Consider the following 26,002-nt stretch of genomic DNA (forward strand, 5'->3'; position numbering starts at 1 on the left):
CACAGATTTGTATCTTTTGTGACTAAAAAGGGAGTAACTGCCTCGTATCACCTTTCAGTTTTCAGTCTACCGCTTTGGCAAACTTAGATTCCTCTAAATAGTTCCACAAGGCATAAGCAAATATCAATTGAGCATGACAACCCTTAATACTCCTAAATCTGGCTATTTTCCAAAATGTGCTTTCAGTTGCTGTCAGTTGTACCTATTGCGTTAGCACTTACAACCAAACCTGAAGCTTGGACTCTGACTGGCAATTTTTCTCTTCCAAAATAGAATTGATCCTTTGATAGATTGTAAGAGACAGCAGGCCCCGCGGAGTCTTCATTGTTTCCACATTTTACAAAAGCAATTCAGAACCCTTTGTTTATGGGGGGGGGGGAACCTATTGATTTTACACAGTTGTATGTTTTGATACTTGTATCAATTAATTTTTTTAAGATTATAGTTTTTTAATCAATTATTACAATTGTCAAACAAACTGATAACAGCCTGCAAACAACAACAACGACAACAACTAAGTAAGCTTGAGAACCACCGTTTAGGATGTGCAATGGAAAAAACTGTGCTGTTTTTATCTTTCGTACCTTGGATTTAATTTTTAAACATTTCTGTCTTCTGAAAAATCTTTTACCTGCACTTTGTTCATTTGGATTTAATTTCTTTGATTTTGGGTTTTCAAGAAAGAAAATGGACATGGGAGAGGGAAGGTCTACCTCCTTGTGGACCACAATATGTTATTGTTCTACAGTTCACCGGGGGCTGACTGGGGCTAATAGGAGTCCAAAATCATCTGAAAGGCCACAGGTTCCCCACCCGGAAAGTAATTACTTGCCTAAAGCTATTTAGTGACCCCAGTGTGACATTTGAACTGGGGTGTATTCCACACTCATAGTTTCTGTTTTGAATCTACGAAGAATTTTTTTTTTTAAAGGCATAAAGTTTTCTATCTTTTTTGTCAAGAACGCATTACAATTACGGACAAAACACAACTCACCTAAGTAACTGTGAGCAGGTTTTTCTTCCACAACCTTGATTCTTCTTGCCCCTGCAGGTATCACCAATGCTTCCACATAACCTAATTACAAGATGAAATATTCCATGTGATGTTCGTAATCAACAAACACAAAAGATTTGTTTTAAAGAAATACAATAGTGTTCATGTATGATTTCCTCTTCTTGTTTATAAAGTTTTAGAATCACATTTGCCTCTCATTCTGTCAGTGTCTCTGGATTGACCCTCTGGAACCTAGATTTTGTTTTTTACTGTGTGCTTGGCACTGTTGTCTTCTTATTGAATCAGCCAATATTAATTTATTGACTCTCCCTTGAGTTGGATAGTTCCCAGGTCAAGCAGAGAAGCTGAAGGGGTTGTCACCAGTGCTGACTCCATGGAGCCAGCAAACATAGGTGGAGGTGAAGACAGGGGGTAAACCTTCACACTTCCCCAGGGGGGAACCTTCACACTTCATGAAATATTTTCATGAATCTGCTTTTCTTTCTGGTCTGTGTCTAGAGCATCAATAACAGCCTGATCTGAATAGATACAATAAGTACTGCAGGGCATTCAGCTCATAGATTAGCCACAATGACAATAATCTGGTGGCCAGCCATACAGTGGTACCTTGGTTCTCAAACTTAATCCACTCTGGAAGTCCGTTCCAAAGCCAAAGTGTTCCAAAACCAAGGCACGCTTTCCCATAGAATGCGCATAGGCAAACTCGGCCCTCCAGATGTTTTGGGACAATTCCCATCATCCCTGACCACTGGTCCTGGTAGCTAGGAATGATGGGATTTGTAGTCCCAAAACATCTGAAGGGCCGAGTTTGCCTATGCCTGGCATAGGAAGTAATGCAAAATGGATCAATTCGTTCCAGACTTTTAAAAACAACCCCTAAAACAACAATTTAACATGAATTTTTCTCTCTAACGAGACCTTTGATCCATAAAATGAAAGCAACAAACAATGTACTGTAGTCAGTAGCTGAACTGGGTTCCACACAGTCACAAAAACAAAACAAAAGAGCAGCAAATACAAAAACGCAAAATAAATAGCAAAAAAAGACAGACCTCAGTGTAACACTCAAAATGGAAGTGTGGTACTCAAACCGGAGCACGTTTGGCTTCCCAAAAAAGTTTGCTAACCGGAACACTTACCGGTTTGCATTGTTTGGGTTCCAAGTTGTTTGAGTACCAAGGCGTTTGGGAACCATGGTACACCGTACTTCCAAGCAGGTGGAAGTGCCTGAGAAGTTAATGCTCTTTGTTGACTTCTGCCTTCTGGACTAGCCAGAAGGCCATCTTGGCGGTTCCATTGTTAACAGGCAGGTTGTAAGCAATGCTGGGCAATCCCTTCTCGCCCAATGCAAAGTTCATGAATACCATAAATAAAATGGCTGTCACCTGGTTCATCCCAGTGTGTGTTTTTGTCCTACCTCTTAGCTCATGCCTGTCATATGGACTTGGATTATGGCAGCGTGAAACTTTAATAGCTTGTTTAAATCCCACTGCGTTTCCACAAAACTCCCAGAATGCTTGTATTTCCAGAGACCTCAATAATTAAAATTCCCCAGTGGATTTCTCCACACTGCTCGTGAAATAATAGTCTTTCAACACATTATTCCCTTTCAACAATGTACATATACATGGTATAGTCAGAGGCCACCACAACCCACAAGTAAAACAAACAGCGACAACATAGCATTGTTGTTTGACATCTGCATCTTGTATCTCTCTCACCCACATTTGTTACTGTCTGCTGATAGTGTACTTCTTTTTACATTTCCCATTTCTACTAAATATTTTTACCCTAAACTGCACATAGTATGTGTGTGTGTTTATGTAAGATTCAGTAACAAGTAAGAGGGCTATGTCCTATGCCGGATATCATATTTTATTTCAATTAAACAATGTTTCCTGCAACTATAAATGGGTAGCGTCCAAGAGACTCACAGATGATGTTCTCACCAATCTGATCCACAAATTTCATAATCTGCAGTGAGACTCATTCATAGATTCTAATTCCCTTCAGGATCAGGCCACACACATCTCATGTGTCAATGAGATTACATAATACCCATGTGCCTTTAATATCAAGAACATAAGAAGATCCCTGCTGGATCAAACCAACATTCCTACATGAACAGTTATGTTTCAGAAATAAACTTCCAGTGTTTACTTTTCCGCACCGTGGGGGGCAAGGAAATGGGACTCCCAGATTTCCTTCCAGACTCATCAGAAATGACTTGGCAAATTCTGAATAAAATTCTGAATAACCCTATCCAAAATAAACAAATATAAGGCATGTGTGTTATATGTCTATACAGTGATCTACAGTTGAATGAACACAAGAGAGTAAGGCATTCCTTCAAGCATTTCTTTGGGCAGAAACCACAGAAATGACACTGATTCAATGAAAACAAATAGTCCTTTATCATTAAGACCACAGATAAGCACTGTGGTTGCAAACGTCCATAGAGTTATGCACGCATAATTCTTGAAGAAATGAATGAGATTTGTAACCGTGTAACTAGGCATAGGATTGTAGTCAGTGTTTTTACAGCCTTTGAAGTTGTTTCCATTGAGAAATATGCACCCGGCAAGCTATTTCTGAAACTCAGGGAAGGGGGAGAGCTTCATAAAAACTGGCTACTGTGTTAAAACGGAGAGAAAAAGCCCAAGTGTTCATACACAATCCCTTTTGCATTTGTAAAGTCAGATTATGGCAAACACGCTTAAAATCTGGGGTCTACATTAGAAGGCATTTCTGTGGTTTACGTTAGTTATTAAAACAGGAAAACATTTTTCTTTCAACAAGTACTCAGCCATGTAACTGGAAAGATTTAAACAGATTTCCTTGTGGATATTTATTTTTGCCAGTGTTTTATTGGTCAGTTTAAAATCTCTATAAATATAATTTCAATATCCAATCTCTCCAACTTTCTGTCTTCTGACTTAGACCTTCAGGGTAATTTGTGATTTTGCCTCCCTTTTCCTAGATTATCTCCATCCTAGGACACAACCGCACCTGAAGACTCAAAGCATGTCTTTAATTTTATTTTCTGAACCCCTGGATGATTTGGTATAGATTGTGATGTTTACTGCTTTTGAAACGTCTTGGCTTCTAATTCGGTTTTTTAAAAATACTTGCTGACTTACTCTGAATATTGAAATTTAACAATTTTGAAGACGCCTAAATTAAAGTCCCACTAATGGTTCCCCTCTCCTGTTTCAACAATATATGCTGACACCTGATGCTTGGGCTAGATATGGGAAACAGTGAAATCAATTAAACTTATCACTTGCATTTTGCACAGAAAAGAGAAAAAATTCTTGATTTCTGGAAGAAGTGGACTAATTTTGTAAATAATTATGATAGGATATTTGATACACCCTATTTTTTCATGCACTAGGTGACATTATGCATGACTTCCAAGGGCCCAAGTGTCATTCTGCCAGCAACCCTCCAACTACGCCAGCAGAATGTTACTTGTGCTGTATCCTGAGGCTCCCTCAGATGGCCTCGCACTAAGCAAATGATTGCATCCCTAATGCAAAATTTAAAAATTCAAATTCAAAATGTTTGCTCTTCTGCAAAGTAGCACACATCAGAATCTGGATGACTGTTTAGCTTCTCAGCTATTTCATTTAGGGGGGAAAACCATGTTAAGTATAAATATTGAATTCAATATATATTGAATCTTTGGATATTTGCTCCCTTTTCTTTCCTTCATTTAATGTTTGAGCACTGGAGAGCCGCTAATACAGATAAATGTTTGTGTTCAACTATGGTAAATAAACCCAGGTATCATGTGTCAAAAAGTATGCAGTGGGGTTTACTAAAAACTTGTTCCCATCTGTTCCTAATCACCCCCATCTCAGCAGTAATAAGTCTGAAACTGGGTATAAGGAAAGCCTTTTCTTGCCCTTATCTGCTTATTATGAATGGAATGCTACCACTTAATCAACTTAATGCAGAATGCTCATTACATTTACAAATTTCTGTAAAAAAGCATTAAATTTGAACGGTTGGGGGGGGTTACCTGCTCCCCGAGTATGATTAAAATCTCCTTTAACCACTCTGCACGATTTCCCATCTCCGTTGCAGACGCCACAGTGGTCTTCCCACGCCAAAGATCCCAGGATGCCATCACACCCAAACTTCTGGAGGTGAAAAAGAAGCATCATGACATTTTCAGGGAAGGCTTTACTGTGCCTCTCAATGTAGCTTGCAAGTATTAATATTACAATATAAGGAATTGACTCTGACAGCCAAAATAGACATGAAGTTAATGGTGTATCTGGCCCTTATATCCTTGCCCCTCCCCACTTTCTGTTAAATAGCAGTTGAGAAGGACTGGGGCTGGGTGGGGGACTTCTTTGCTTTCTTCTTCTGGACTCCCCCCGCCCCCGGTGGTTGCTAAGTGCCCCCATTCATCTTGCATTCCTCTACGACAGGAATGTCCAACAGGTCGATTGCGATCTACTGGTAGATCCCCGTGAGGTTTTGGTAGATCACGGGTTGATCTCTGGCTCCCTTTCCTCAGCATCGTTGAAACTGACTCCTCCCCTGCCCCCTACCCCTGCCCTCCATTTTGTTGTCTGATCAGTGGAAGGGAAGACGGGGCTATCTCTCTGTGGCTGTTTTCATTCAAAGAGATATTATTGTGAGTGACTTTTCCCCTTTGACCCTTGCCTTTAAGCCCCCACCCCATGGAACTTCCCTCCTAAGAAAGTATTTGTATAAAAACTGGGCTTTCTTCCTCCCTAAAAAAAACTCAATGACTTCGACCTGAACCCCCCCCCAAAACAGGGGTAGATCATTGCCAGATTTTAATTCTGAAAGTAGATCGCAGTCTCTCTGGAGTTGGCTATCCCTGCTCTACAAGATAGCACTGTTGGTAGAGCACGAGACACTTAATCTCAGGCTTATGGGTTTGAGCCCCACACTGGGCAAAGGATTCTGGCATTACAGGGGGTTGGACTAGATTGCTCTTGTGATCCAGCTCTACAATTCTATGATTCTTTGATTCCTAAGCAAAGAAAGGCAACAGTCATGCCTATCAGTCTTTGGTTGCATCCATAACTCTTCTTAAGTCAATGGGGAAGGGAAAGAGAGATTCACATAAAATAAAAAATAATCCTAAACAAGCGATTAAAGGAACTGAAAACCCCCGATTGTTTAACAGTAAGAGATTAACACTGAAACCCTATACATTTTGCTCATAAGTTACATTTTCAATGAAGCTTACTCCCAGGTAAGTGGGCATAGAAGGGAAAGGACCTAGACAGTTAAGTCCAGTCAAAGGCGACTATGGGGTTGTGGCACCCATCTCACTTCAAGCTGAGGGAGCCAGAGTTTGTCCGCAGACAGCTTTCTGGGTCATGTGGCCAGCATTGACTAAACCGCTTCTGGCGCAACAGGAAACCAGAGCGCACGGAAACGCCATTTACCTTCCCGCTGCAGCGGTACCTATTTAGCAACCTACAAGACTTTCAAAGGTCTTTTACTTTACCGAAGAATAAAAGCTCAGCAGAGGTAGTCCTTCATCATGCTGTTGAGGTGGTTGAAAGAGAAGTGGGAATAACAGGACGCTTCTCCCTTCAAGGTATGCAGATGAGGAACAAGTCCCCCATCACAAGGAGGGACTATAAACACTGAAGTTTTAGGAAGATGCAGAACCCATAGAGACCAGAAAGAATGCATATGGCAAGTAGTAAATTGCCCCACCCCCACCCATATCCCACAAAGGCAGACTAAAGTTTCAAAGCAGGATTCAGGGATCCAAACATCCAAATACTGCACAATAAATAGATATTAAAACTTGGCTTCTGAACGCTGATTTACCTGACATCTGCCATTCGCACATATATCCATTTCCTGATGACCGCATGGCGTTCCATCCATCACTTTCTCCGTTACTAGTATAGGCTGGTCTTTTCCATTTGGAGAGCAAAATAATGCACAAGGTTTTTCTGTTCGAGTAAACGGAAAGCAGGTAAGCGTGATAAACCTCATTTCATAGATACAAAATTCTGCTTATACTGGTTGTAATACCAAGCTACATTTCTGCTATATTCCAGGTGGGAATTATGGACACCTCTTCAGATGTTTTACATCAGAGTTAGGTCAACATGCAAGGAAGGCAGCAGTGGCGGGCAAGCATGCAAACTCCAACCCTACCATGATCACCATACTGGTCACCTCCACAAGTTTGAAGGCAAATATTGGAGTCTCCTGTACTTGTAGATGTTCTCTATGGGTTTTCAAGGTAAAGGGACCCCTGACCATCAGGTCCAGTCGTGACCGACTCTGGGGTTGCAGCACTCATCTCGCTTTATTGGCTGAGGGAGCCGGTGTACAGGTCATGTGGCCCAGTGGCGTAGCGTGGGTTGTCAGCACCCGGGGCAAGGCAAGTAATTTGTGCCCCCTAACCCGTGGATTTGCGCCCCCTAACCCTAACCCCCAGATGTTGCGCCCGGTGCGGCCGGCCCCCCCTTGCACCCCCCACCCTACACCACTGATGTGGCCAGCATGACTAAGCCGCTTCTGGCGAACCAGAGCAGCACACAGAAACGCCGTTTACCTTCCCACTGGAGCGGTACCTATTTATCTACTTGCACTTTGACGTGCTTTCGAACTGCTAGGTTGGCAGGAGGAGGGACCGAGCAACGGGAGCTCACCCCGTCATGGGGATTTGAACCGCCGACCTTCTGATTGGCAAGTCCTAGGCTCTGTGGTTAACCCACAGCGCCACCCGCGTCCCTTCTATGGGTTTTAGAACTCTGGAAAAACAGTACTTCGATCTCCAAGACATGGGCAGCAATGGAAAAGGACAGTTAGCATCCCACCTGAAGGATAGTTTTCAATTCTCCATTGAAAGGGCTTTCCCTATTGGCTTTCCCCAATGGGTGAAGGTGGACAGCAACCTGGTTATGGCAGAACTGGGTGGGCTTAGTGCTGTATGACTGAGCTTTCGCTGTCCTCCTCATCTGATGGAGGTTCAGCGCTGGAATTTCTTTGAAAGATGTCCCTTCATCAAAGCAATCCAGAGAAGAAAGGGGAGAGCAGGGGTTAGAGAGAACAGAGGAGGTGAAGGATCAGAGTGAATCAGGGGAAGGTGCCTAGAGGCCAGAACAGGTTTTCCCAAACTTAGGTCTCCAGCTGTTATTGGACTACAACTCCCATCAACCCTAGCTAGCAGGACTAGGGATCAGGAGAATGTAGTTCAAAAGCAGCTGGAGACCCAGGAACACTGGGCCTGAAGAAAGGCACAGGTAAAAGAAGAAGTGTATGAAAGAAGATAGGGAAAAAAACGTTTTCAAATAGGCCTGAAGAGAAGTAACAGCAGGAGCAAAAGGAAGCAAGCTGGCTGCTCATAACGGAGGCAGGAGCAGAACTGAATCGTGGCCATGCCTACTTCCCAAAGGGTTGTTTCCTGTCTTCCGCCAGTGGGAGGAGCCATCAACCCAGCCCACCAACCTTTCACTGGGAATGGGAAAATGGGAATGGAAGGGGCAGAGCTACATCCTCTTCTCTATTGCGTGTTTACTTAACCCTGATGCAGAGCACCTGAAGAGGGTTCGAGACATGCAGTATTAAAACGAACGAGAGCTACACAAGATCGCAAAGTCCCTCTCATTTTAGTAGGTTAAACACAAGGAAAGCTCTCCTTCCAAGCAGACTTACTAATGAAGGGCATACACTAAAACCTTCCTTGGTCTCCTGCAAGGAGAATGGATGGGTTGAGACATAAAAAGAGAGTAATTTTCAGTGAGGGACTCTTCCCAAATGAAAACAAATCAAGGGTACCCACTGCCGGAGATGCACAAATGTTGGCTTGGCTTCCAAGCCCGATATTATTTATGGTGGCTGAGGATACCTCAACAATGTTCTCTGGAATTTGGGGGAAGGCAAGCATGTTCTCCAATAGCCTGCAGAAGGTAATAAAAGTTTCTTTTGAGCAGCTGATGTGTCTTCTTCTCTCCAAACCACAGCACAAATTAGAGAAGACCCTCTCGGTCCCTCAGTGCTCTTTCACGGGCAGAGGTTTGGGAGGAAAGGTCAACTCTTTAATTTGTGCTGCAGTTTGCTGAAGTTAAGAAGCACTCGTCTCTCCTTACTGCTCAATAGAGAATCAAACCATTGGGGTTTTTTTTTTACCTTCTGCAAACTGCAGAACAAGTGACAGCTCTGCAGAAGTCATTTGAGGGCTGCCGGAAGCCCTGTTCAGTGGGGACATGTTCCTGACATGTGTTTAAAGCTTATTCAATTCACCTTAAATACAAAAGGATTAAAAGCTATTTTCTTGACCTCATAGCTAAAACTCTCTTTTCTAAACAACCACATTTGATACTCTGTCTAAATAATATTCGCATCAAATAAAAAGAAGAAATCAGTTTCATCCACACATCCCTTTGGCCCTTCGTTAATGGGACAAAAGTGGTTGTTACTGTAATCCAGTGATCTTTTCTTCTCCAGGTGTGGGAACTGTGTCGGGGCATTTGGGTAGAATTGGCACACCTAAAAGAACCAAGTGATGAGAGCCTAACCCATCTTTAGAAAATGCAGGAGGTATAAGTGAATGGCATTTATGCACAATCAGACATGTATCAATAGGACACTATTTTCTGTTAAATCTCATAATAATTAATGGAATTTGCATAGCATAATCCAATGACACACAAAAAAGACTATATCAAAGCATAAATGCTGTCCTTGTGACTATCTGAGGCATTAGGGGTTCAAATCCTGCACTTTCTACAGGAGCAATGTTTTTTTGTTTGCAGAGTCATACGCCACTGACATTCACGTGAACTGTGTGAATTTCTGTTTCAAATCTTATCAGCCTCTTATCACTTGTTTCAGGTTATGATAGGACACTGTCCTAAACATTAAACACGGGGGGGGGGGGGGGAATTGAGCCTCATCAAATATAAAGAAGTTAGATAAAATCTGTAGGTGAAATCACATTTCATTTAATAAACGGTTGGTTAATTCATAACATTGTGACATATCCTCAAATACTAGCATAGCTTAATATCACGAGTGTTATTCATCTTCAGGCTTTACATTAACAGAACAAAAACAGCTATTTTCTTTGTAGAAAAGGAATATGGTAATTTGAAGCCAATGCATCTGTAGAGTAGATAATGTTCACATTCCAAACAGGGTAGTATGTAAAATATTTCTATTTTTTTAGAAAATCAAGATAGGACCATTGGTTCATCAAACTCAGAATTGTCTACAACAGGGCTCAGGAACCATCTGGCTGATGGGCCAGAGCCTGATTTTCCTCACCTCCCATAGGCCACAGTGATAGATGGGCCTGTCAATACCCAGACTCCACTATGATGCCAGTTAACTGAACCTCAAAAGGAAAGAATGGGATGAACACATTAAGGATGCTCCTATTTATTCCTTTATTCTTTCGTGTCCCAGCTTGAATTTAGCTTGTACATGCAAATGAACATTTTCCCCTTTGGAGTCTGTGTTGAGTTCAAGCATTCCCCAACCTGATGCTCTCAATACAATTTGGACTATAGTTCCCCCTCCTGCCAGCTGCAGCCGATGGGACTTGTAGTCCAAAAGTTCCAGAAGGCACAAAGTTGGGGAATGCTACAATATACGAAGGATTTAGGTTTGGCAATCCGTATGCTGGATTTTAAAGAACATATTCCATGGCCAACTAAGATATACATTAGTTGCGGTTGCTTGCCAAAATACAGTGCAAGGTATGTAAAACATTTTAATGCTAAAAGCCATGCTTCCTTCTTCTCCTTTGAAAAAGTCCACTGTCTTTCTTCTTATTTCTGTTGTGTACCCGGCCTGACAAGTATGAAGCTGGATTACACAGAGATAGACTTATTATGTAAACTGAAATTATTACATTAAAAAAAAGAAGAAGACTTGAGTCGTCAGGTTGTTGTTTTGCTTACATTTACAGAGCAAAATATCCTCTTGAATTATATACATGGAAGCTTACAAAAGAACAATATGAGTGGACTCTCTGTGCCCTTACCACAGCAAAAAGACTGATACTGATGAATTGGAAAAATAAAAATGCAGCTCCCTTCTACGATTGGAATGAAGTCTTATTCAAACTCGCAACGTATGAACATCTTGCATATAAACGCAGACTTGCCATGGGCAAATTCAATGATATTTGGAATCCATTCTTACAAATACTGTAATAGATTAAGATCTGGTGAAGTACAATAGCAGGCTTCAGATAGGTAGCCTTGCTGGTCTGACGCAGTAAATAATAATAATAATAATAATAATAATAATAATAATAATAATAATAATAATAATAATTCGAAGAAGTGTGCATGCACACGAAAGCTTATACCAGAACAAACTTAATTTGTCTATAAGGTGCTACAGGACAATTTTTTTATTTTTTTATTTTTATTTTAATAGCAATCTTGTAAAGTATACAGTTTTGGGTTTTCCCCCCTCCCCCCTTTATTTTCCTTTCCACATGGAATCTGCTTCTCTTTCTCTCTCTCTCTCTTTTATTTATGCCTCACCATGTTCAGTGCACATGTAATTATGTACTTTTTGAACTTTCAGTAAAGATGTTTATTTATTTATTTCTAAAAAGGTTGTCGGTTTTTTGCTAATGTGTGAATCACTTGCAGTAGCATAACACGTATCAGCACAATGCTAGCAGCAGAAATGTGAGATAGGCTTACCTTCGTCAATAACAGCCTGCCACTGGTGGATATGTTTCTGATATGATGCCCTTACACTGAAGACCTGGCATTGCCAGTCCCTGAACGCAGGCACTCCAGGGGGACAAGAGGGATTCTCACATATTTTGTACTGTATTCTGGAACCGTGGCATTCCCCTGCTTCATGAGCTGGACTAGGGAAGACAAAACCAAAATAGTAAACTTGTTTGCAGGGGATATGTTGAGGACCTTATACAGCAGGAACAGATTGTTCCCCCCCACATTGTTCTTTGTAGTCAGAGATAACGTCAGTGATTATCTCTAATTGGTTAAAGGGTCACTTTTAATTAGCAGTTAAAGGTACTCAGGCGAAAGGGAAATCTAGACCAGGGGTCAGCAAACTTTTTCAGCAGGGGGCCGGTCCACTGTCCCTCAGACCTTGTGGGGGGCCGGACTATATTTTGAAAAAAAATATATATGAACGCATTCCTATGCCCCACAAATAACCCAGAGATGCATTTTAAATAAAAGCACACATCCCACTCATGTAAAAAAACCAGGCAAGCCCCACAAATAACCCAGAGATGCATTTTAAATAAAAGGGCACATTCTACACATGTAGAAACATGCTGATTCCCAGACCGTCCGTGGGCCAGATTTAGAAAGCGATTGGGCTGGATCCGGCCCCCGTGCCTTAGTTTGCCTACCCATGATCTAGACCAGACTTTCTCAACCTGTGGGTCCCCAGATGTTGTGGAACTACAACTCCCATCACCCCTAGCTAGCAAGGCCAGAGCTCAGGGGTGATGGGAGTTGTAGTCCAACAACATCTGGGGACCCACAGGTTGAGAACCGCTGATCTAGACGGTAACTAATGGCAGGCTCAAATGGCAACTGTCTTGAGGTCATCTTCTGCAGGAACATTATTGCCCCAAACTAGAGGTGAGTGAAACCATTCAGAATAGGCAAGCCTTCCTCCTTCCGTCACAGATTATGAGAGAAGAGTGTTGCATTTGGAGTCCCTGCACATGCAGTGAAAGGGCTCGTGTGCAGAGAAGGGTAACCAAGATGATCAAAGGTCTGGAAACCAAGCCTTATGATGAAAGGTTGAAGGAGTGGGGATTGTTTAGCTTGGGGAAAAGGAGACTGAGAGGAGATATGACAGCCATCTTCAAATATCTCAAGGAATATCTCAAATATCACATGGAAGAGCGAACAAGCTTGTTTCCTCCTGCTCTGGATGCTAGGACTCAAACCAATGGCTTCAAGTTACAAGAAAGGAGATTCCGACTAAACATCAGGAAGAACTTTCAGACTGTAAGAGTTGTTTGCCGGTGGAACAGACTCCCACGAGAGGTGGTGGACTCTCCTTCCTTGGAGCTTAATACCAGAGGTTTGGTGGCCATCTGTCATGGATGCTTTAGCTGAGATTCCTGCATTGCAGGGGTTTGGATGAGATGACTCTTGGGATCCCTTCCAACACTACAATTCTATGATTCTACGACAGTTTTCATAGACCATGGGGGGAATTCAGTATTATGTTCTTCTGATCATTCTGTCTGCACAAACATTTCTGCTTACCAGATGGCTCCCAGTACGTTCCAAGAACAATTCAAAGTGTTGGCGCTGACCTTTAAAGCCCTAAATGGCCTCGGCCCAGTATACCTGAAGGAGCATCTCCACCCCCTTCATTCAGCCCGGACACTGAGGTCCAGCTCCGAGGGTTTTCTGGCGGCTCCCTCACTGCGAGAAGTGAAGCTACACAGAACAAGGCAGAGGGCCTTCTTGGTAGTGGTGCCCGCCCTGTGGAACACCCTCCCATCAGATGTCAAGGACATAAACAACTATCTGACTTTTAGAAGACATCTGAAGACAGCCCTGTTTAGGGAAGTTTTTAATGTTTGATAGCATTATTATTATTATTATTATTCTGTTGAGACCAGCCAGAGTGACTGAGGAAACCCAGCCAGATGGGTGGGGTATAAATTATTATTATTATTATTATTATTATTATTATTGAACAACCCTGGCTCTCCTCCCTCTGTGCAATGTTCTGGGGGTTCTTCTGACCCTCCAGAGCAGATTTCGGGGAGCTGCAGTGGTTGGAGGGGGAAGCCCTGTTGCATGAACGGGATCCCCTACCCTGGCTTCCTCTTGGGTTGGTTGAATCTGGGCCACGGTTTCCACAGTGCATAGCCGGATTATGGCTAATGTGTATACAAGCTCCGTGGTTACAGGCCTCTTATTTATACTCTGTTGTGAACAAGAAATGGAATTACAATTGGAGAATCAAGGGGATAGGGCTAAGCAGACAATATTTGGTTTCATTCATTAACCACTTTAATTAGTTCAGCCTGATTTGTGTTGGGGTCTGGGGGGGGGAACAAGGTGTCCCCCACCTCAATGTCCCCTGGGTGCAGCCCCTCAACCTCCAACGTTCACACATTTAGCATGGATGTAAAAAGAGGACTTCTAAGAACATTCTGCTGAACACACTTAGAAGACTTGTAATTGCAAGCCCTGCGTTATGGTTTTCAATTGCTTATTATATCCTAACCCGGGATGGCTTGTGACGAAGGAGAGGCTAGAAAGAGTTTCGGCAAATAAAGAAGACTTGCCAATATGTAGTGCATCTGTGTGCAACCAGGTTGGTACAGCTATATTAGTAAATAATATTGCAAGGACAAAAAAAAAAGCTGCAACTGTCGTTATCTACCCTGAGCATCTACGCTGTCGGCTGCTGACTCCAGTGTTGCAGGTTCTGCTGCAAGTGGTCCATGCGCTCCATTCACCCTCCATGCGTCCAGCGAATGATGTCCTACTGGTACATTCTCCAGCCTTGCACCACTATTTCAAAAGTCAATTTTCAGATTAGTGTGTGTGTGTGTGTGTGTGTGTGTGTGTGTGTGTGTGTGTGTAGGGGACACATGAGCAATAATTCATTGCGAGAATTCTGTTTAAACCATATGCCACATCGAAAGGGTAACCATTTTAGCTCTGATCCAGCACCTGTCGGTATATACATGCAAACAGCTCTCTGTATTCTCAGCTCACTACTTAGAAGGAAAACCAGAACCAAAAAGGAAATTGACAGGTCCCACAACTGCTTCTCTGCCCATTTTGATGGGAGTGCAAGGCTAACATTGGAATACATAATGCACATCTCATTCTCCTTCTCCCTCAAACCTACTATTTGGATGAATCCTGTAACATTTCATGCCTATTGACAAATCTATCATATTCCTAAAGTCTGGGCATTTGGTACTCAAAGGGACTTTCACATTTTCTTTTTGGAAGTCTCGTTTTCCCCCATTGGTGTAGAATGACTGTGCTTCCTGTTAATCAAGTAGTAATAGGACAATCGGAGTTGGGGGAGAAATTTCTACAGTTCACATTTTACTACAAACCAACTGAGTTTGCATTTCCCAAACCAATATGCAAACCAAAATACAGCTGTTTTTCAAATCCACACTGAATTTGTGTTAAAATTTATGTTTAAGTTCTTTAAAAAAATGCATACAAAGGGTTCATAGCAGTGGGAAAGTGCACACAGAAATGTGTATATTTGTGAAAATAATGTACAGAAATATTTTTCCAGAAGCACAATCTAAAATACTGTATTTAGAAATGCAGCATTTTAGAAGGAGTTATGGTACATACTATGTAGTTAAGGCTTAGCCTAACTTGACCTGGTTATCTTAGAATTTGATGTCCATGTAATCCATTGTGGGGACATCATGGCTGCAAATTATATATACATATATAATTATGTATATAATTTCCCATATATTCCCATATATGTATTTTCCATATATGTGTGTGTGCTTGTTTGTGTGTGTGTGTATATATATATATATATGCAGGTTTTGGTGTCCTCGGGTGTCTTCCCGTGTAAAAGTTGGGGTGTCTAGGCGACGTTTCGACGAGGTCTCACTCGTCATCTTCAGGCTGGTGCTTTCGGCTTCTTGTTACTGGAACAGAGCGGGATCTCAATGTTTGAGTTCCTATAAATACTGTAGAGGGGGTGTGGTGTCTAGCCTCCAATGTTCTGGGCAGAGAGGAAGTTCCCAGGCTAGTGCACACTAGCCTGGGAACTTCCTCTCTGCCCAGAACATTGGAGGTTAGACACCACACCCCCTCTACAGTATTTATAGGAACTCAAACATTGAGATCCCGCTCTGTTCCAGTAACAAGAAGCCGAAAGCACCAGCCTGAAGATGACGAGTGAGACCTCGTCGAAACGTCGCCTAGACACCCCAACTTTTACACGGGAAGACACCCGAGGACACCAAAACCTGCATTCCTGTACCCGTGAAAATCTACGAAAGCATATATATATATATATATATATATATATATATATATATATATATCCCATATATATGTGTGTGTGTGTGTGTGTATGGGAATGCCGTAATGCATGTAAACAGCTTGACTTGTGACTTGGACGAAGAAGAAGAAGAAGAAGAGTTTGGATTTGATATCCCGCCTTTCACTCCCTTTAAGGAGTCTCAAAGCGGCTAACATTCACCTTTCCCTTCCTCCCCCACAACAAACACTCTGTGAGGTGAGTGGGGCTGAGAGACTTCAAGGAAGTGTGACTGACCCAAGGTCACCCAGCAGCTGCATGTGGAGGAGCGGAGACACGAACCCGGTTCCCCAGCATTACGAGACTACCGCTCTTAACCACTACACCACACTGGCTCTCATCGCATGACAGGAACACACCTTCCCGTTGGCTCTGGTGCTGCCAGGAAGGCTTCCTCTGCCATTGGGCCCTGTCAACTTGCCGAGCTACCTAATAGCAGCCATTTTAAGCCTCTGCGAAGAAACTGAGTTTGGGCAGAAACCAGGCATATTGCCCTGGAGTGGGGGTTACACTGACCCAAGTATGTATACTTAGCAATCTCAGTCACTCCAGCTTGGACAAGCACAGAGACAAAGCAGACACCTTACTTCCACTTGCTTCAATTTAAATCTATGTGCCTGCCTGACCTTTCGTTCCCACTAAAAATATATATGGATTTTCTTCACTTTATGACTGCACATAGTCAAAAGCATGCACAGCTTGTGCAAGACTCATGAATATTTCCCATTAAAGAGTTATTTTTATGCTACTGTTATAATAAACCAGGACAATAATTCCGGACGAATAATACGGTGCTTTGGGAATTCTGAATAGGCACTTGAGATGCATTTGGGAACATAAGTTTTTAAACATCTTTGTATTAAAAAGACATACAAGTGCAAAATCCATCAGACAGATACGTTACGAGGATTTATAATATTCTGGGGTGAGGCTTTGGGAGTAGAAGCAATTTGACTGATTACAGTAATCCAGAAATAAGGGCGCCGGTTTGTCAGATAAATGTGACCAACAACTTTCCCATTGATTTTAATAGTTTTGGATTTCGCACAATACTATTTATTTCATTCAGTTGCATTTTCCTTCTGAAAAAGGGATCTCAGTTTCAAGTACTGGATGTGCTTCATAACGAAATGAGAAAACGAGGTGCCAGTTTTCATCCTGCAGCGTGACCATAAAGAAGTATTTTTATTCTATTATAAAATATAGTTGCATGAAATTGCCATGCATAATACACATGAAGAAGCACTTGAAATTGGGTCAGGAATACAGAAAGAGTAATACATTGCATGCACTGGGGGGGAAAGACAACCTATTTCTTACAGGCTAATAAATGTGTGATCCTGAAGTTCTCATCTTACGCATTTCATCATGGGCCAATTACTGGGAAAGATATTAGAGTCCCATTGTATTTCAGTGATGGCTTCAATAGTTAAATCAATCGATTTGTTAGAGAAAATAAAACTTAAAAACTTTTTAATCAGCCAAAGGTCGACCCAATTAACTGGGCTTCATATTAATTCCATCACCTTTCAAACCTGCCGTTGGAAAGTACTATTTAAACAGTCACTATCTATAGAGAAATTAAATTCTCTTCAAAGATGATGCCCACTCTGCCATATGCACACGCCATTTAAAAGCAAAGAAAGCATGCTTTTTTCTTTTCTTTTTTCTTCAGAATCCAATTGGCGGGTTTTACACTCCAGAATTAAGGTCAATAAAAAAAACTGCAAAACAACCAACCAAACAGCCGATGCACAAATGTGACTTCCTTAGAGTAAGGTTGCAAAGTACCTTTCCAGTGTCACAATCTGTTCCATCCATTGGTGGATCCAGCTTAGTTTTGCATTCCTTCTCCCCTTCCACCTTGCACCATAATCCAGTGCAAATAACATGCTGGGGAGGAAAACAGACACTAAGAATGTAAAAGTTAGTATTTAAGTCCCGTTCCATGACCAATAAGCACAGGACGCCTTTGCCCAGAGGTGCCGTGGCGCATAAAGGTAAAGGTAAAGGGACCCCTGACCATTAGGTCCAGTCGTGGCCGACTCTGGGGTTGCATCGCTCATCTCGCTTTATTGGCCGAGGGAGCCGGCGTACAGCTTCCGGGTCATGTAGCCAGCATGACTAAGCTGCTTCTGGCGAACCAGAGCAGAGCACGGAAACGCCGTTTACCTTCCCGCCATCGCGGTACCTATTTATCTACTTCCACTTTGACATGCTTTCGAACTCCTAGGTTGGCAAGAGCAGGGACTGAGCAATGGGAGCTCATCCCGTCGCAGGGATTCGAACCACCGACTTTCTGATTGGCAAGTCCTAGGCTCAGTGGTTTAACCCACAGCGCCACCTGTGTCCCTTGCTGTGGCCCATAGATTGCAGCAAAATACTAGGCAAGGTTTTGCCCAGTATCCTCTCCATGTGATGGGCTCATGGGGGAAAATTGTCCCATGAGCCCTTGCTGAAGAGGGTAGGGGGTGCCTATATTAGGCTGCTTCTCCTAGAGCTCCTGCCCTCCCACCCTCAGGTTAGAGCCTTCACAATTTGGGGTCGCTGGTTGACAGGGTCGGAAAGGAATTCTTTTCTCTCAACCTGATTGGCACTTGGTTGGGGGTTTTTTCCCACCTTTCCCTCAGTGAAATTATGGCTTTCCTTTGTTAGGCAGAAGAACACTGTATGAGGGTGGAAATGGCACTGGATAGGATCAGCATAGTATAGGGGGCTCCCCAAAAGGAGCCTGAGGGGAGCATTGCCCACGGCAAACCCAAGCGTGGATTCGGTATCTGCCTGGTTTGAATCTGCACCTGGTCCCCCAGTGAGACACTCCTTGCTTGGCTTGCACAACGGCAAGGTTCAACACTAGCTAACTCTCATCGTACAGGTTTGGAGCTATCCAAACCCAGCGGATCCATTCCATCAACGTGGGGCTTGTGGAATGATGAACTGATCCTGAGACCCAATGCCATGGCAACCCTTGCCCTGCCTGCTGCTGTCAATAAAGATTTGGCCTGATTTTATCCCATCACCATTGTGCAGTCTGGTTATTTTGCTGCTCTCATGGGTCACATTATATTATTATTATTATTATTATTATTATTATTATTATTATTATTAAGTAAAGGGACCCCTACCATTAGGTCCAGTCACAGACGACTCTGGGGTTGCAGCATTCATCTCGCTTTATTGGCCAAGGGAGCCAATGTTTGTCCGCAGACTGTTTTTCCGGGTCATGTGGCCAGTATGACTAAACCGCTTCTGGCGAACAAGAGCAGCGCACGGAAACGCCGTTTACCTTCCCGCCGGAGCGGTACCTATTTATCTACTTGCACTTTGATGTGCTTCGAACTGCTAGGTTGGCAGAAGCTGGGACCGAGCAATGGGAGCTCACCCCGTTGCGGGGATTCAAACCGCCGACCTTCTGATTGGCAAGCCCTAGCTCTGTGGCTTAACCCACAGCGCCACCCGCATCTTCTTCTTCTTCTTCTTGGAATTTATATACTGCCCTATACCCAGGGGTCCCAGGGCAGTTCACAGAATAATGAATATAATGTGTCTGCCTGGGCAAAAGTGCTTTGTCTATTTCACGAGAAAGTGGCTGCTTTTAAAGGCAATAAACAGAATGTGATCGAACTCTGCCAAGCATGGATATAAATAAAAGCTATGCTTTGGTCACAGAATAAAATCTGTTTCCAGTGCACTCAAGTCATGGATGCTGTAGATCACAATTCAAAATGAGGAAGGAATTCCCAACTAGCTCATGTAAATTTTAAAAATGAATTGGTTTCTCTTTCCATCTTCTGCCATCCTAATCCCACTCATGCCAAGGATTCAGGCATGGTTATGGTAATTAGCTAGCATTCTGGCTCCTGGAAATACAAGTTTAGGCTTAAGAGCTAGAGATGGATGAGGTCCTCATGGATCACACTTAATTGGCTTGAACATGAGCCAAGCTTGTTGTTTAGTCGTGTTCGACTCTTCGTGACCCCATGGACCAAATCAGGAACTAGGCTGGCCTCATTCACTCTCCCTGACAAAAATCAACTGAAATCTATTTCTTCACTGATTTCAAACTTTGAGGTAGCTGCAGCCCGGAGAATGGCTGAAGGGCAAACTTTTGTGTGGGTTACCATTTGCCCCCCCTCCCCAAGATGTTTTGGGGGCCGGCCAGCCAGGAATATACTCACTGCTTCTGTATATCTTAAGCAATATATGCAGCTAGGTTTATATTCAGAGATAACTGCTAGAGATAATTGCTCTTTCTGTGTATTTTGATCCTTCTAGCTTTATCCTTCTGGCCTGACGTTGCCTGTAAAATCAGCTGTGATATTAGATAAAACTCTTAATATATTTCCTCTACCATCTGACTCTGGGTCTTATCCAAAAACCAGGAATTTTTCTCCTCAGTGACAGAAATTCTAGCTCAGTTACAGCAACCTTATTTTTCTAAAAACAGCAGAACTGGGAAGGGGGCGAAGGAAAGGGTCAAATCTGCTTCACTTTAGGAATACACAGCAATCTTCTTGCCACAAAACACCTGACCTTTATAAACTGAAAAAATGCAAGGGAGGATGGGAACAATTTAAGGTAGCTTTGGGTAGCTAGTAAGAGTAAACATTTTGGAACCACTCTATATTTCTTATTTTTCAACCCCTCGTTGTTATGGAACACAAAAAGCCAAAGAATGGATGTACTTGCTAGTGGATAAATTAAAATGTGTCATCACTGTTACCTGCATTTCTTGGCAAAAAGAGGCCGTTGGTCCAAAGAGAATTTGACACTGTTCATCTGCAGTGTATGTCATCCCTGGCAGTTTTGAAGGAATAATCACAGAGTTAAGGCTCTGGGGATTTGTCTGTAGCAAACAGTTACTGGCCTTTGACCTGGCAGTATAAAGAGGTTTAGAAGTTGGTGAATAGTAATAGAGGCTGTTTATTGTACTGACATAAAACATGCACACACTACAAAGAAGGAATTATACATCTTAAAGTGAACGCTTAGAGAACCATTCTGTTTCATTTAGTGAAACACTAAGGTTCTAAATTAGTGTAAAGGTTGAACTAACAAATTATGACCATGAACTTGCATAATTCACATATTGTTTCAAATTAACCAGTTATTCAATATAAATGGGGGGGGGGGATAAAAATGAAACAAACAAAATCTAATGGAAGAAATTTCCCTTGTAAAGATACATAAATTAAGCCAGGTGAACATCTGCATTTAATTGCTATTTTTTTGCACACAGTCCCTAATCCAACCCAACACATGGGCAGGCCTCATTCTTGGATCCAGACTCCTGCCAGAAAATTCATGAACAGTATTTTCTGGGCCTTCTTTGCTGGATTGGACCATTAGCTTGCTCTCTAATATTCCAAAAATGAACATTAAATGAAATTGCTCTGCCCCATTTTGAACAGACGTGTCTTTGAACATAAGGTAAAGGATCCCTGGACGGTTAAGTCCAGTCAAAGGTGACTATGGGGTTGTGGCACTCATCTTGCTTTCAGGCCAAGGGAGCCACCATTTGTCCACAAACAGCTTTCTGGGTCATGTGGCCAGCAGGAGACTCAACCGCTTCTGGAGCAATGGGATACGGAAGCCAGAGCGCATGGAAATGCCATTTACCTTCCCACCACAGTGGTACCTATTTATCTACTTGCACTGGCATGCTTTCGAACTGCTAGGTTGGCAGGAGCTGGGACAGAGCAACGAGAGCTCACCCTGTCGCAGGGATTCGAACCACCAACCTTCTGATTCACAAGCCCAAGAGGCTCAGTGGTTTAGACCACAGCGACACCAGCGTCCCATCTTGAATCTAAGAACCTTTATTGTAAAATACAAAGAATCACAGAATTGTAGAGTTGGAAGGGACTCCTAGGGTCGTTTAGTCCAATGCCCTGGAATCTCAACCACATCATACATGACAGGTGTCCATCCAACCTCTGAAAAGTAGGTGGTTGAGCAGTTCCACCTTCTCTCTGTCACCCAACAGCATTTCTCCATCTTCTCCACACAAGGGACCTCCTACTTCCTTGTTCTTCCTCTTGCTTTGAACATAGCTGAGTAAACCTTTAAAAATTGATCTGGTGCAACGCTCTGTCACAATAGACCAGGGCCCTGAAGGACTTGATATCTTTCTGGAGGGCCTGCAAGACGGAGCTGTTCCACCAGGCCTTTGGCCAGGGCACAGCCTGACTCCCTCCTTTGGCAATCCTCACAGAACTCTAGCCCAGTGGTTGCCATTAATCTGATTTGAATTAATTTTATAATGAAATGATTTTAGAATGTTTTATCATTTTACTGTTGTTAGCTGCTCTGAGCCTGGCTTCGGCTGGGCAGGGCGGGATACAAATAAAATTTATTTATTTATATTTCTATCCTCTTCCTTCAATTAGCTCTCATGTTCTCTTGCTGGATAATCCAATAATGCTGAAAGCTGAAATACCACACTTTCAAAACTGTTCAACAGTACCTTTTGAACCTGATACAGAAGCTGCTACAGGGTGCTGAAAACTTGGCATGTCTGAAATTTATAGCCATCAAAGAAAATAAATGAATAGATGTAGAAGCTGACATTAAGCAATTCCACTTCTTGAATGAATTACCTGAGAAATCTTTCCAGATCTTCCCTGCTGCACCGGGACCACGAAACATCTCCAAGATTCTGCCCTTTGATCCATTCTCCAGACATGATATGGAGACCATCTGCACAAGATGGGTGGTCATTGTCATGATTTATTCCCATGCTAAAAATGTGAAAGCATTGAAAGTAGAGCTTATTTTAAGAGGGAAATATATAAATAGTTTTTAAACTGCTCACAGAAAGGCACTAGTTTCCTCCTCCCTTTCAAAATAGACATACCATGTTTTTCGCTCTATAAGATGCACCAGACCACAAGACGCACCTAGTTTTTGGAGGAGGAAAACAAGAAAAAAAAATATTCTGAATCTCAGAAGCCAGAACAGCAAGAGGGATCGCTGCGCAGTGAAAGCAGCAATCCCTCTTGCTGTTCTGGCTTCTGAGATAGCTGCACAGCCTGCATTCGCTCCATAAGACGCACACACATTTCCCCTTACTTTTTAGAAGGGAAAAAGTGAGTCTTATAGAGCAAAAAATACGCTACTTCCCAGTAAGCGATATTCATATGTACATAATATTTCTCTTTAAAAAACGATTTGACCCAATATATTTACCTATAATCCATATTTAATCACACACACACACACACACACACACACACACACACACTGGTGGCAACATGTTGTAGTAGTTCACAGTTATTCAGCAGATTAGTACATCTGACTCAAAGGTTTGTCCCACCAAGTTTAATGAAGGTAAAGGTAAAGGTACCCCTGCCCGTACGGGCCAGTCTTGCCAGACTGTAGGGTTGTGCGCTCATCTCACTCTAGAGGCCGGGAGCCAGCGCTGTCCGCAGACACTTCCGGGTCACGTGGCCAGCATGACAAGCTGCATCTGGCGAGCCAGCGCAGCACACGGAACGCCGTTTACCTTCCCGCGGTCCCTATTTATCTACTTGCACCCGAAGGTGCTTTCGAACTGCTAGGTTGGCAGGCACTGGGACCGAACGACGGGTGCGCACCCCGCCGCGGGGATTCGAACCGCTGACCACGCGATCGACAAGTCCTAGGCGCTGAGGTTTTACCCACAGCGCCACCCACGTCCCAAGTTTAATGAAACTTGCTGCTAAAGACTGAAATCCTCATAGGAAGCTCACTAAATTGAACAGGACTTCAGATGTGGTTAGGACTGCAGCCTTCATGAAGCAAGCTCAACAAGACTGTTGGTTGCAGGTCTGCTCAGAAGTTAGGCTGCTTAAATTCTGAGAACTGAGTAAATTTCAGAACTGCTAATGTTGCTCCCTGCCTTGCAAGCCTTTCCCCAACTGACTGACTCCAGCTACAAAAACTGAGGCTGCTGAAGAGGGCCAAGAGCATCTTGGCTGTGTCTTAGTGCAAACCAAGGTCATCAAGCCTGAGGTACCACAGCCGTCACCCTCCATGAACCAGCATTAGCAGCAGCAGCACCAGATATACGTTCTATGTTTACAATACAGTGGTACCTCGGGTTACATACGCTTCAGGTTACATACGCTTCAGGTTACAGACTCTGTTAACCCAGAAATAGTGCTTCAGGTTAAGCACTTTGCTTCAGGATGAGAACAGAATTCGTGCTCCGGAGGCGCGGCAGCAGCAGGAGGCCCCATTAGCTAAAGTGGTGCTTCAGGTTAAGAACAGTTCCAGGTTAAGTACGGAACTCCGGAACGAATTAAGTACTTAACCTGAGGTACCACTGTAATACTTGATTCGCTTGCCAGTTACGCTGTTTTAAATATGCATTTTATATTTGATTTCCTCTAGTAATGTTTTCTTTTGAAATAAGGTATTTATTTCTAACTTGGTGTGTTAAATCTGCACTCTGCAGTGACCTAATTTGTAATGTTTTATTTTGAAATCTTTAAGAAACATTTTAGTTTTGTTAATTATGTTGTTTTGAATGTATAATTTATATCTGACTTTCTTTTGCAATGTTTTATTCTGGGTTTGACATTTTAACATAGGTTGTAAACCACTTTCTGATATAATTTTTTTAAAAAATGAAAGTGATATAGAAGTGAAATGAATTATTTATTTATTTATTTATTTATTTATTTATTTATTCAGTTTGTATATATCCATAGATCACAACATAAAATGGCAATATAAAAATCACAAAATACATAATAAAAATGAGAACAACAAAAAACAATAATTCCCTCTCTCAAAACGCATATAATGCCTAATGACTCTAACAAGCATCTTTTCCACAGGGAAGCATGGACAAAATATATGTTATTTGCTCCCCACCCCCACCCCATCTTATTAAATAAACGACTGTCTACCCATCCCAATATTCATCATTTCAAAGCTTGAAAAGATTCAGAAATACCGCTTCTGAAGGCTGACTTCTTATAACTTTTTGGTGGAGGGAAAAAAGAAGGTGGAGGGAAAGAAGGAAGACTGGAGAGATGTGGGGTTGAAAAACCAACTAGATTAACAGCACAGCTAAGGCTGCATATAAGGATTGTACGTTCTGGGTTTCTCAAGTTGCACAAATCAGATAAACTAATTTTAGGGAAACATCGTAGCTACTAAGACTACAACGTAATGCAAATCCTTCTCTCTCCTCCATCTCACACCAACAATTGTAGCCGTCTGGCCCAAATCCAAAGTATGTGAATTCTGCACTTTCCCTCCTGCAGAGTAAACCAGTTTCCATCTGTCAAAGAGCTTTTCTTGCCAGGCATCCTTACGTTAAAACATCCTGAACTGACAGCCCAACTAACACACTCCTGTCAGCCAATAATCCAGCCAACAAACGAAATCTTGCACAACAAATCCAGTATTTCTGTGATGACACAGGCATATTAATGACTGGTTGCATCGAGACTGTAGCCTAAGTTTTGTTTGTTTGTTGTGTGTGTGTTTTTCAAAGTCTGTTTCATTATTCCCAGCAGATACTACAGTATTCTCTATCTCAGGGGTCAGCAAACCTTTTCAGCAGGGGGCCGGTCCACTGTCCCTCAGACCTTGTGGGGGGCCGGACTATATTTTGTGGGGAGGGAAAGGAATGAATTCCTATGTCCCACAAATAACCCAGAGATGCATTTTAAATAAAAGGACACATTCTACTCATGTAAAAACATGCTGATTCCCAGACCGTCCGTGGGCCAGATTTAGAAGGCGATCGGGCCAGATCTGGCTCCCTGGCCTTAGTTGCCTACCCATGCTCTATCCCTACTGCAGTGGTACCTCAGGTTAAGTACAGTCATACCTCAAGTTAAATATGCTTCGAGTTGAGCGTGTTCGAGTTGTGCTCCTCAGCAACCCGGAAGTAACGGAGCGCATTACCTCTGGGTTTTTGGCGCTTGTGCATACGCAGACGCTCAAAATGACGTCACACGCATG

At 42.6% G+C, this 26,002-nt stretch overlaps 1 protein-coding gene across 2 annotated transcripts in view; it reads right to left on the reverse strand.

Annotated features, from left to right (window-relative positions):
* Nucleotides 1-26,002, reverse strand: part of ADAMTS19 (ADAM metallopeptidase with thrombospondin type 1 motif 19) — a 126,349-nt gene that overhangs the window by 31,477 nt on the left and 68,870 nt on the right. For both annotated transcript variants that reach the window (XM_083702219.1, XM_083702218.1), the window contains exons 9-16: nt 22,642-22,782; nt 20,766-20,916; nt 17,834-17,935; nt 14,390-14,520; nt 11,695-11,867; nt 6,845-6,972; nt 5,040-5,160; nt 995-1,075 (exon numbers count right to left, since the gene is read on the reverse strand). In XM_083702219.1, the coding sequence (XP_083558345.1) occupies nt 995-1,075; nt 5,040-5,160; nt 6,845-6,972; nt 11,695-11,867; nt 14,390-14,520; nt 17,834-17,935; nt 20,766-20,916; nt 22,642-22,782 (1,028 nt within the window). The remainder of the gene's footprint in view (nt 1-994; nt 1,076-5,039; nt 5,161-6,844; nt 6,973-11,694; nt 11,868-14,389; nt 14,521-17,833; nt 17,936-20,765; nt 20,917-22,641; nt 22,783-26,002) is intronic.

Source organism: Podarcis gaigeae (genome assembly GCF_964106915.1).
Source record: "Podarcis gaigeae genome assembly, chromosome: 11".
NCBI classification, from domain to species: Eukaryota; Metazoa; Chordata; class Lepidosauria; order Squamata; family Lacertidae; genus Podarcis; species Podarcis gaigeae.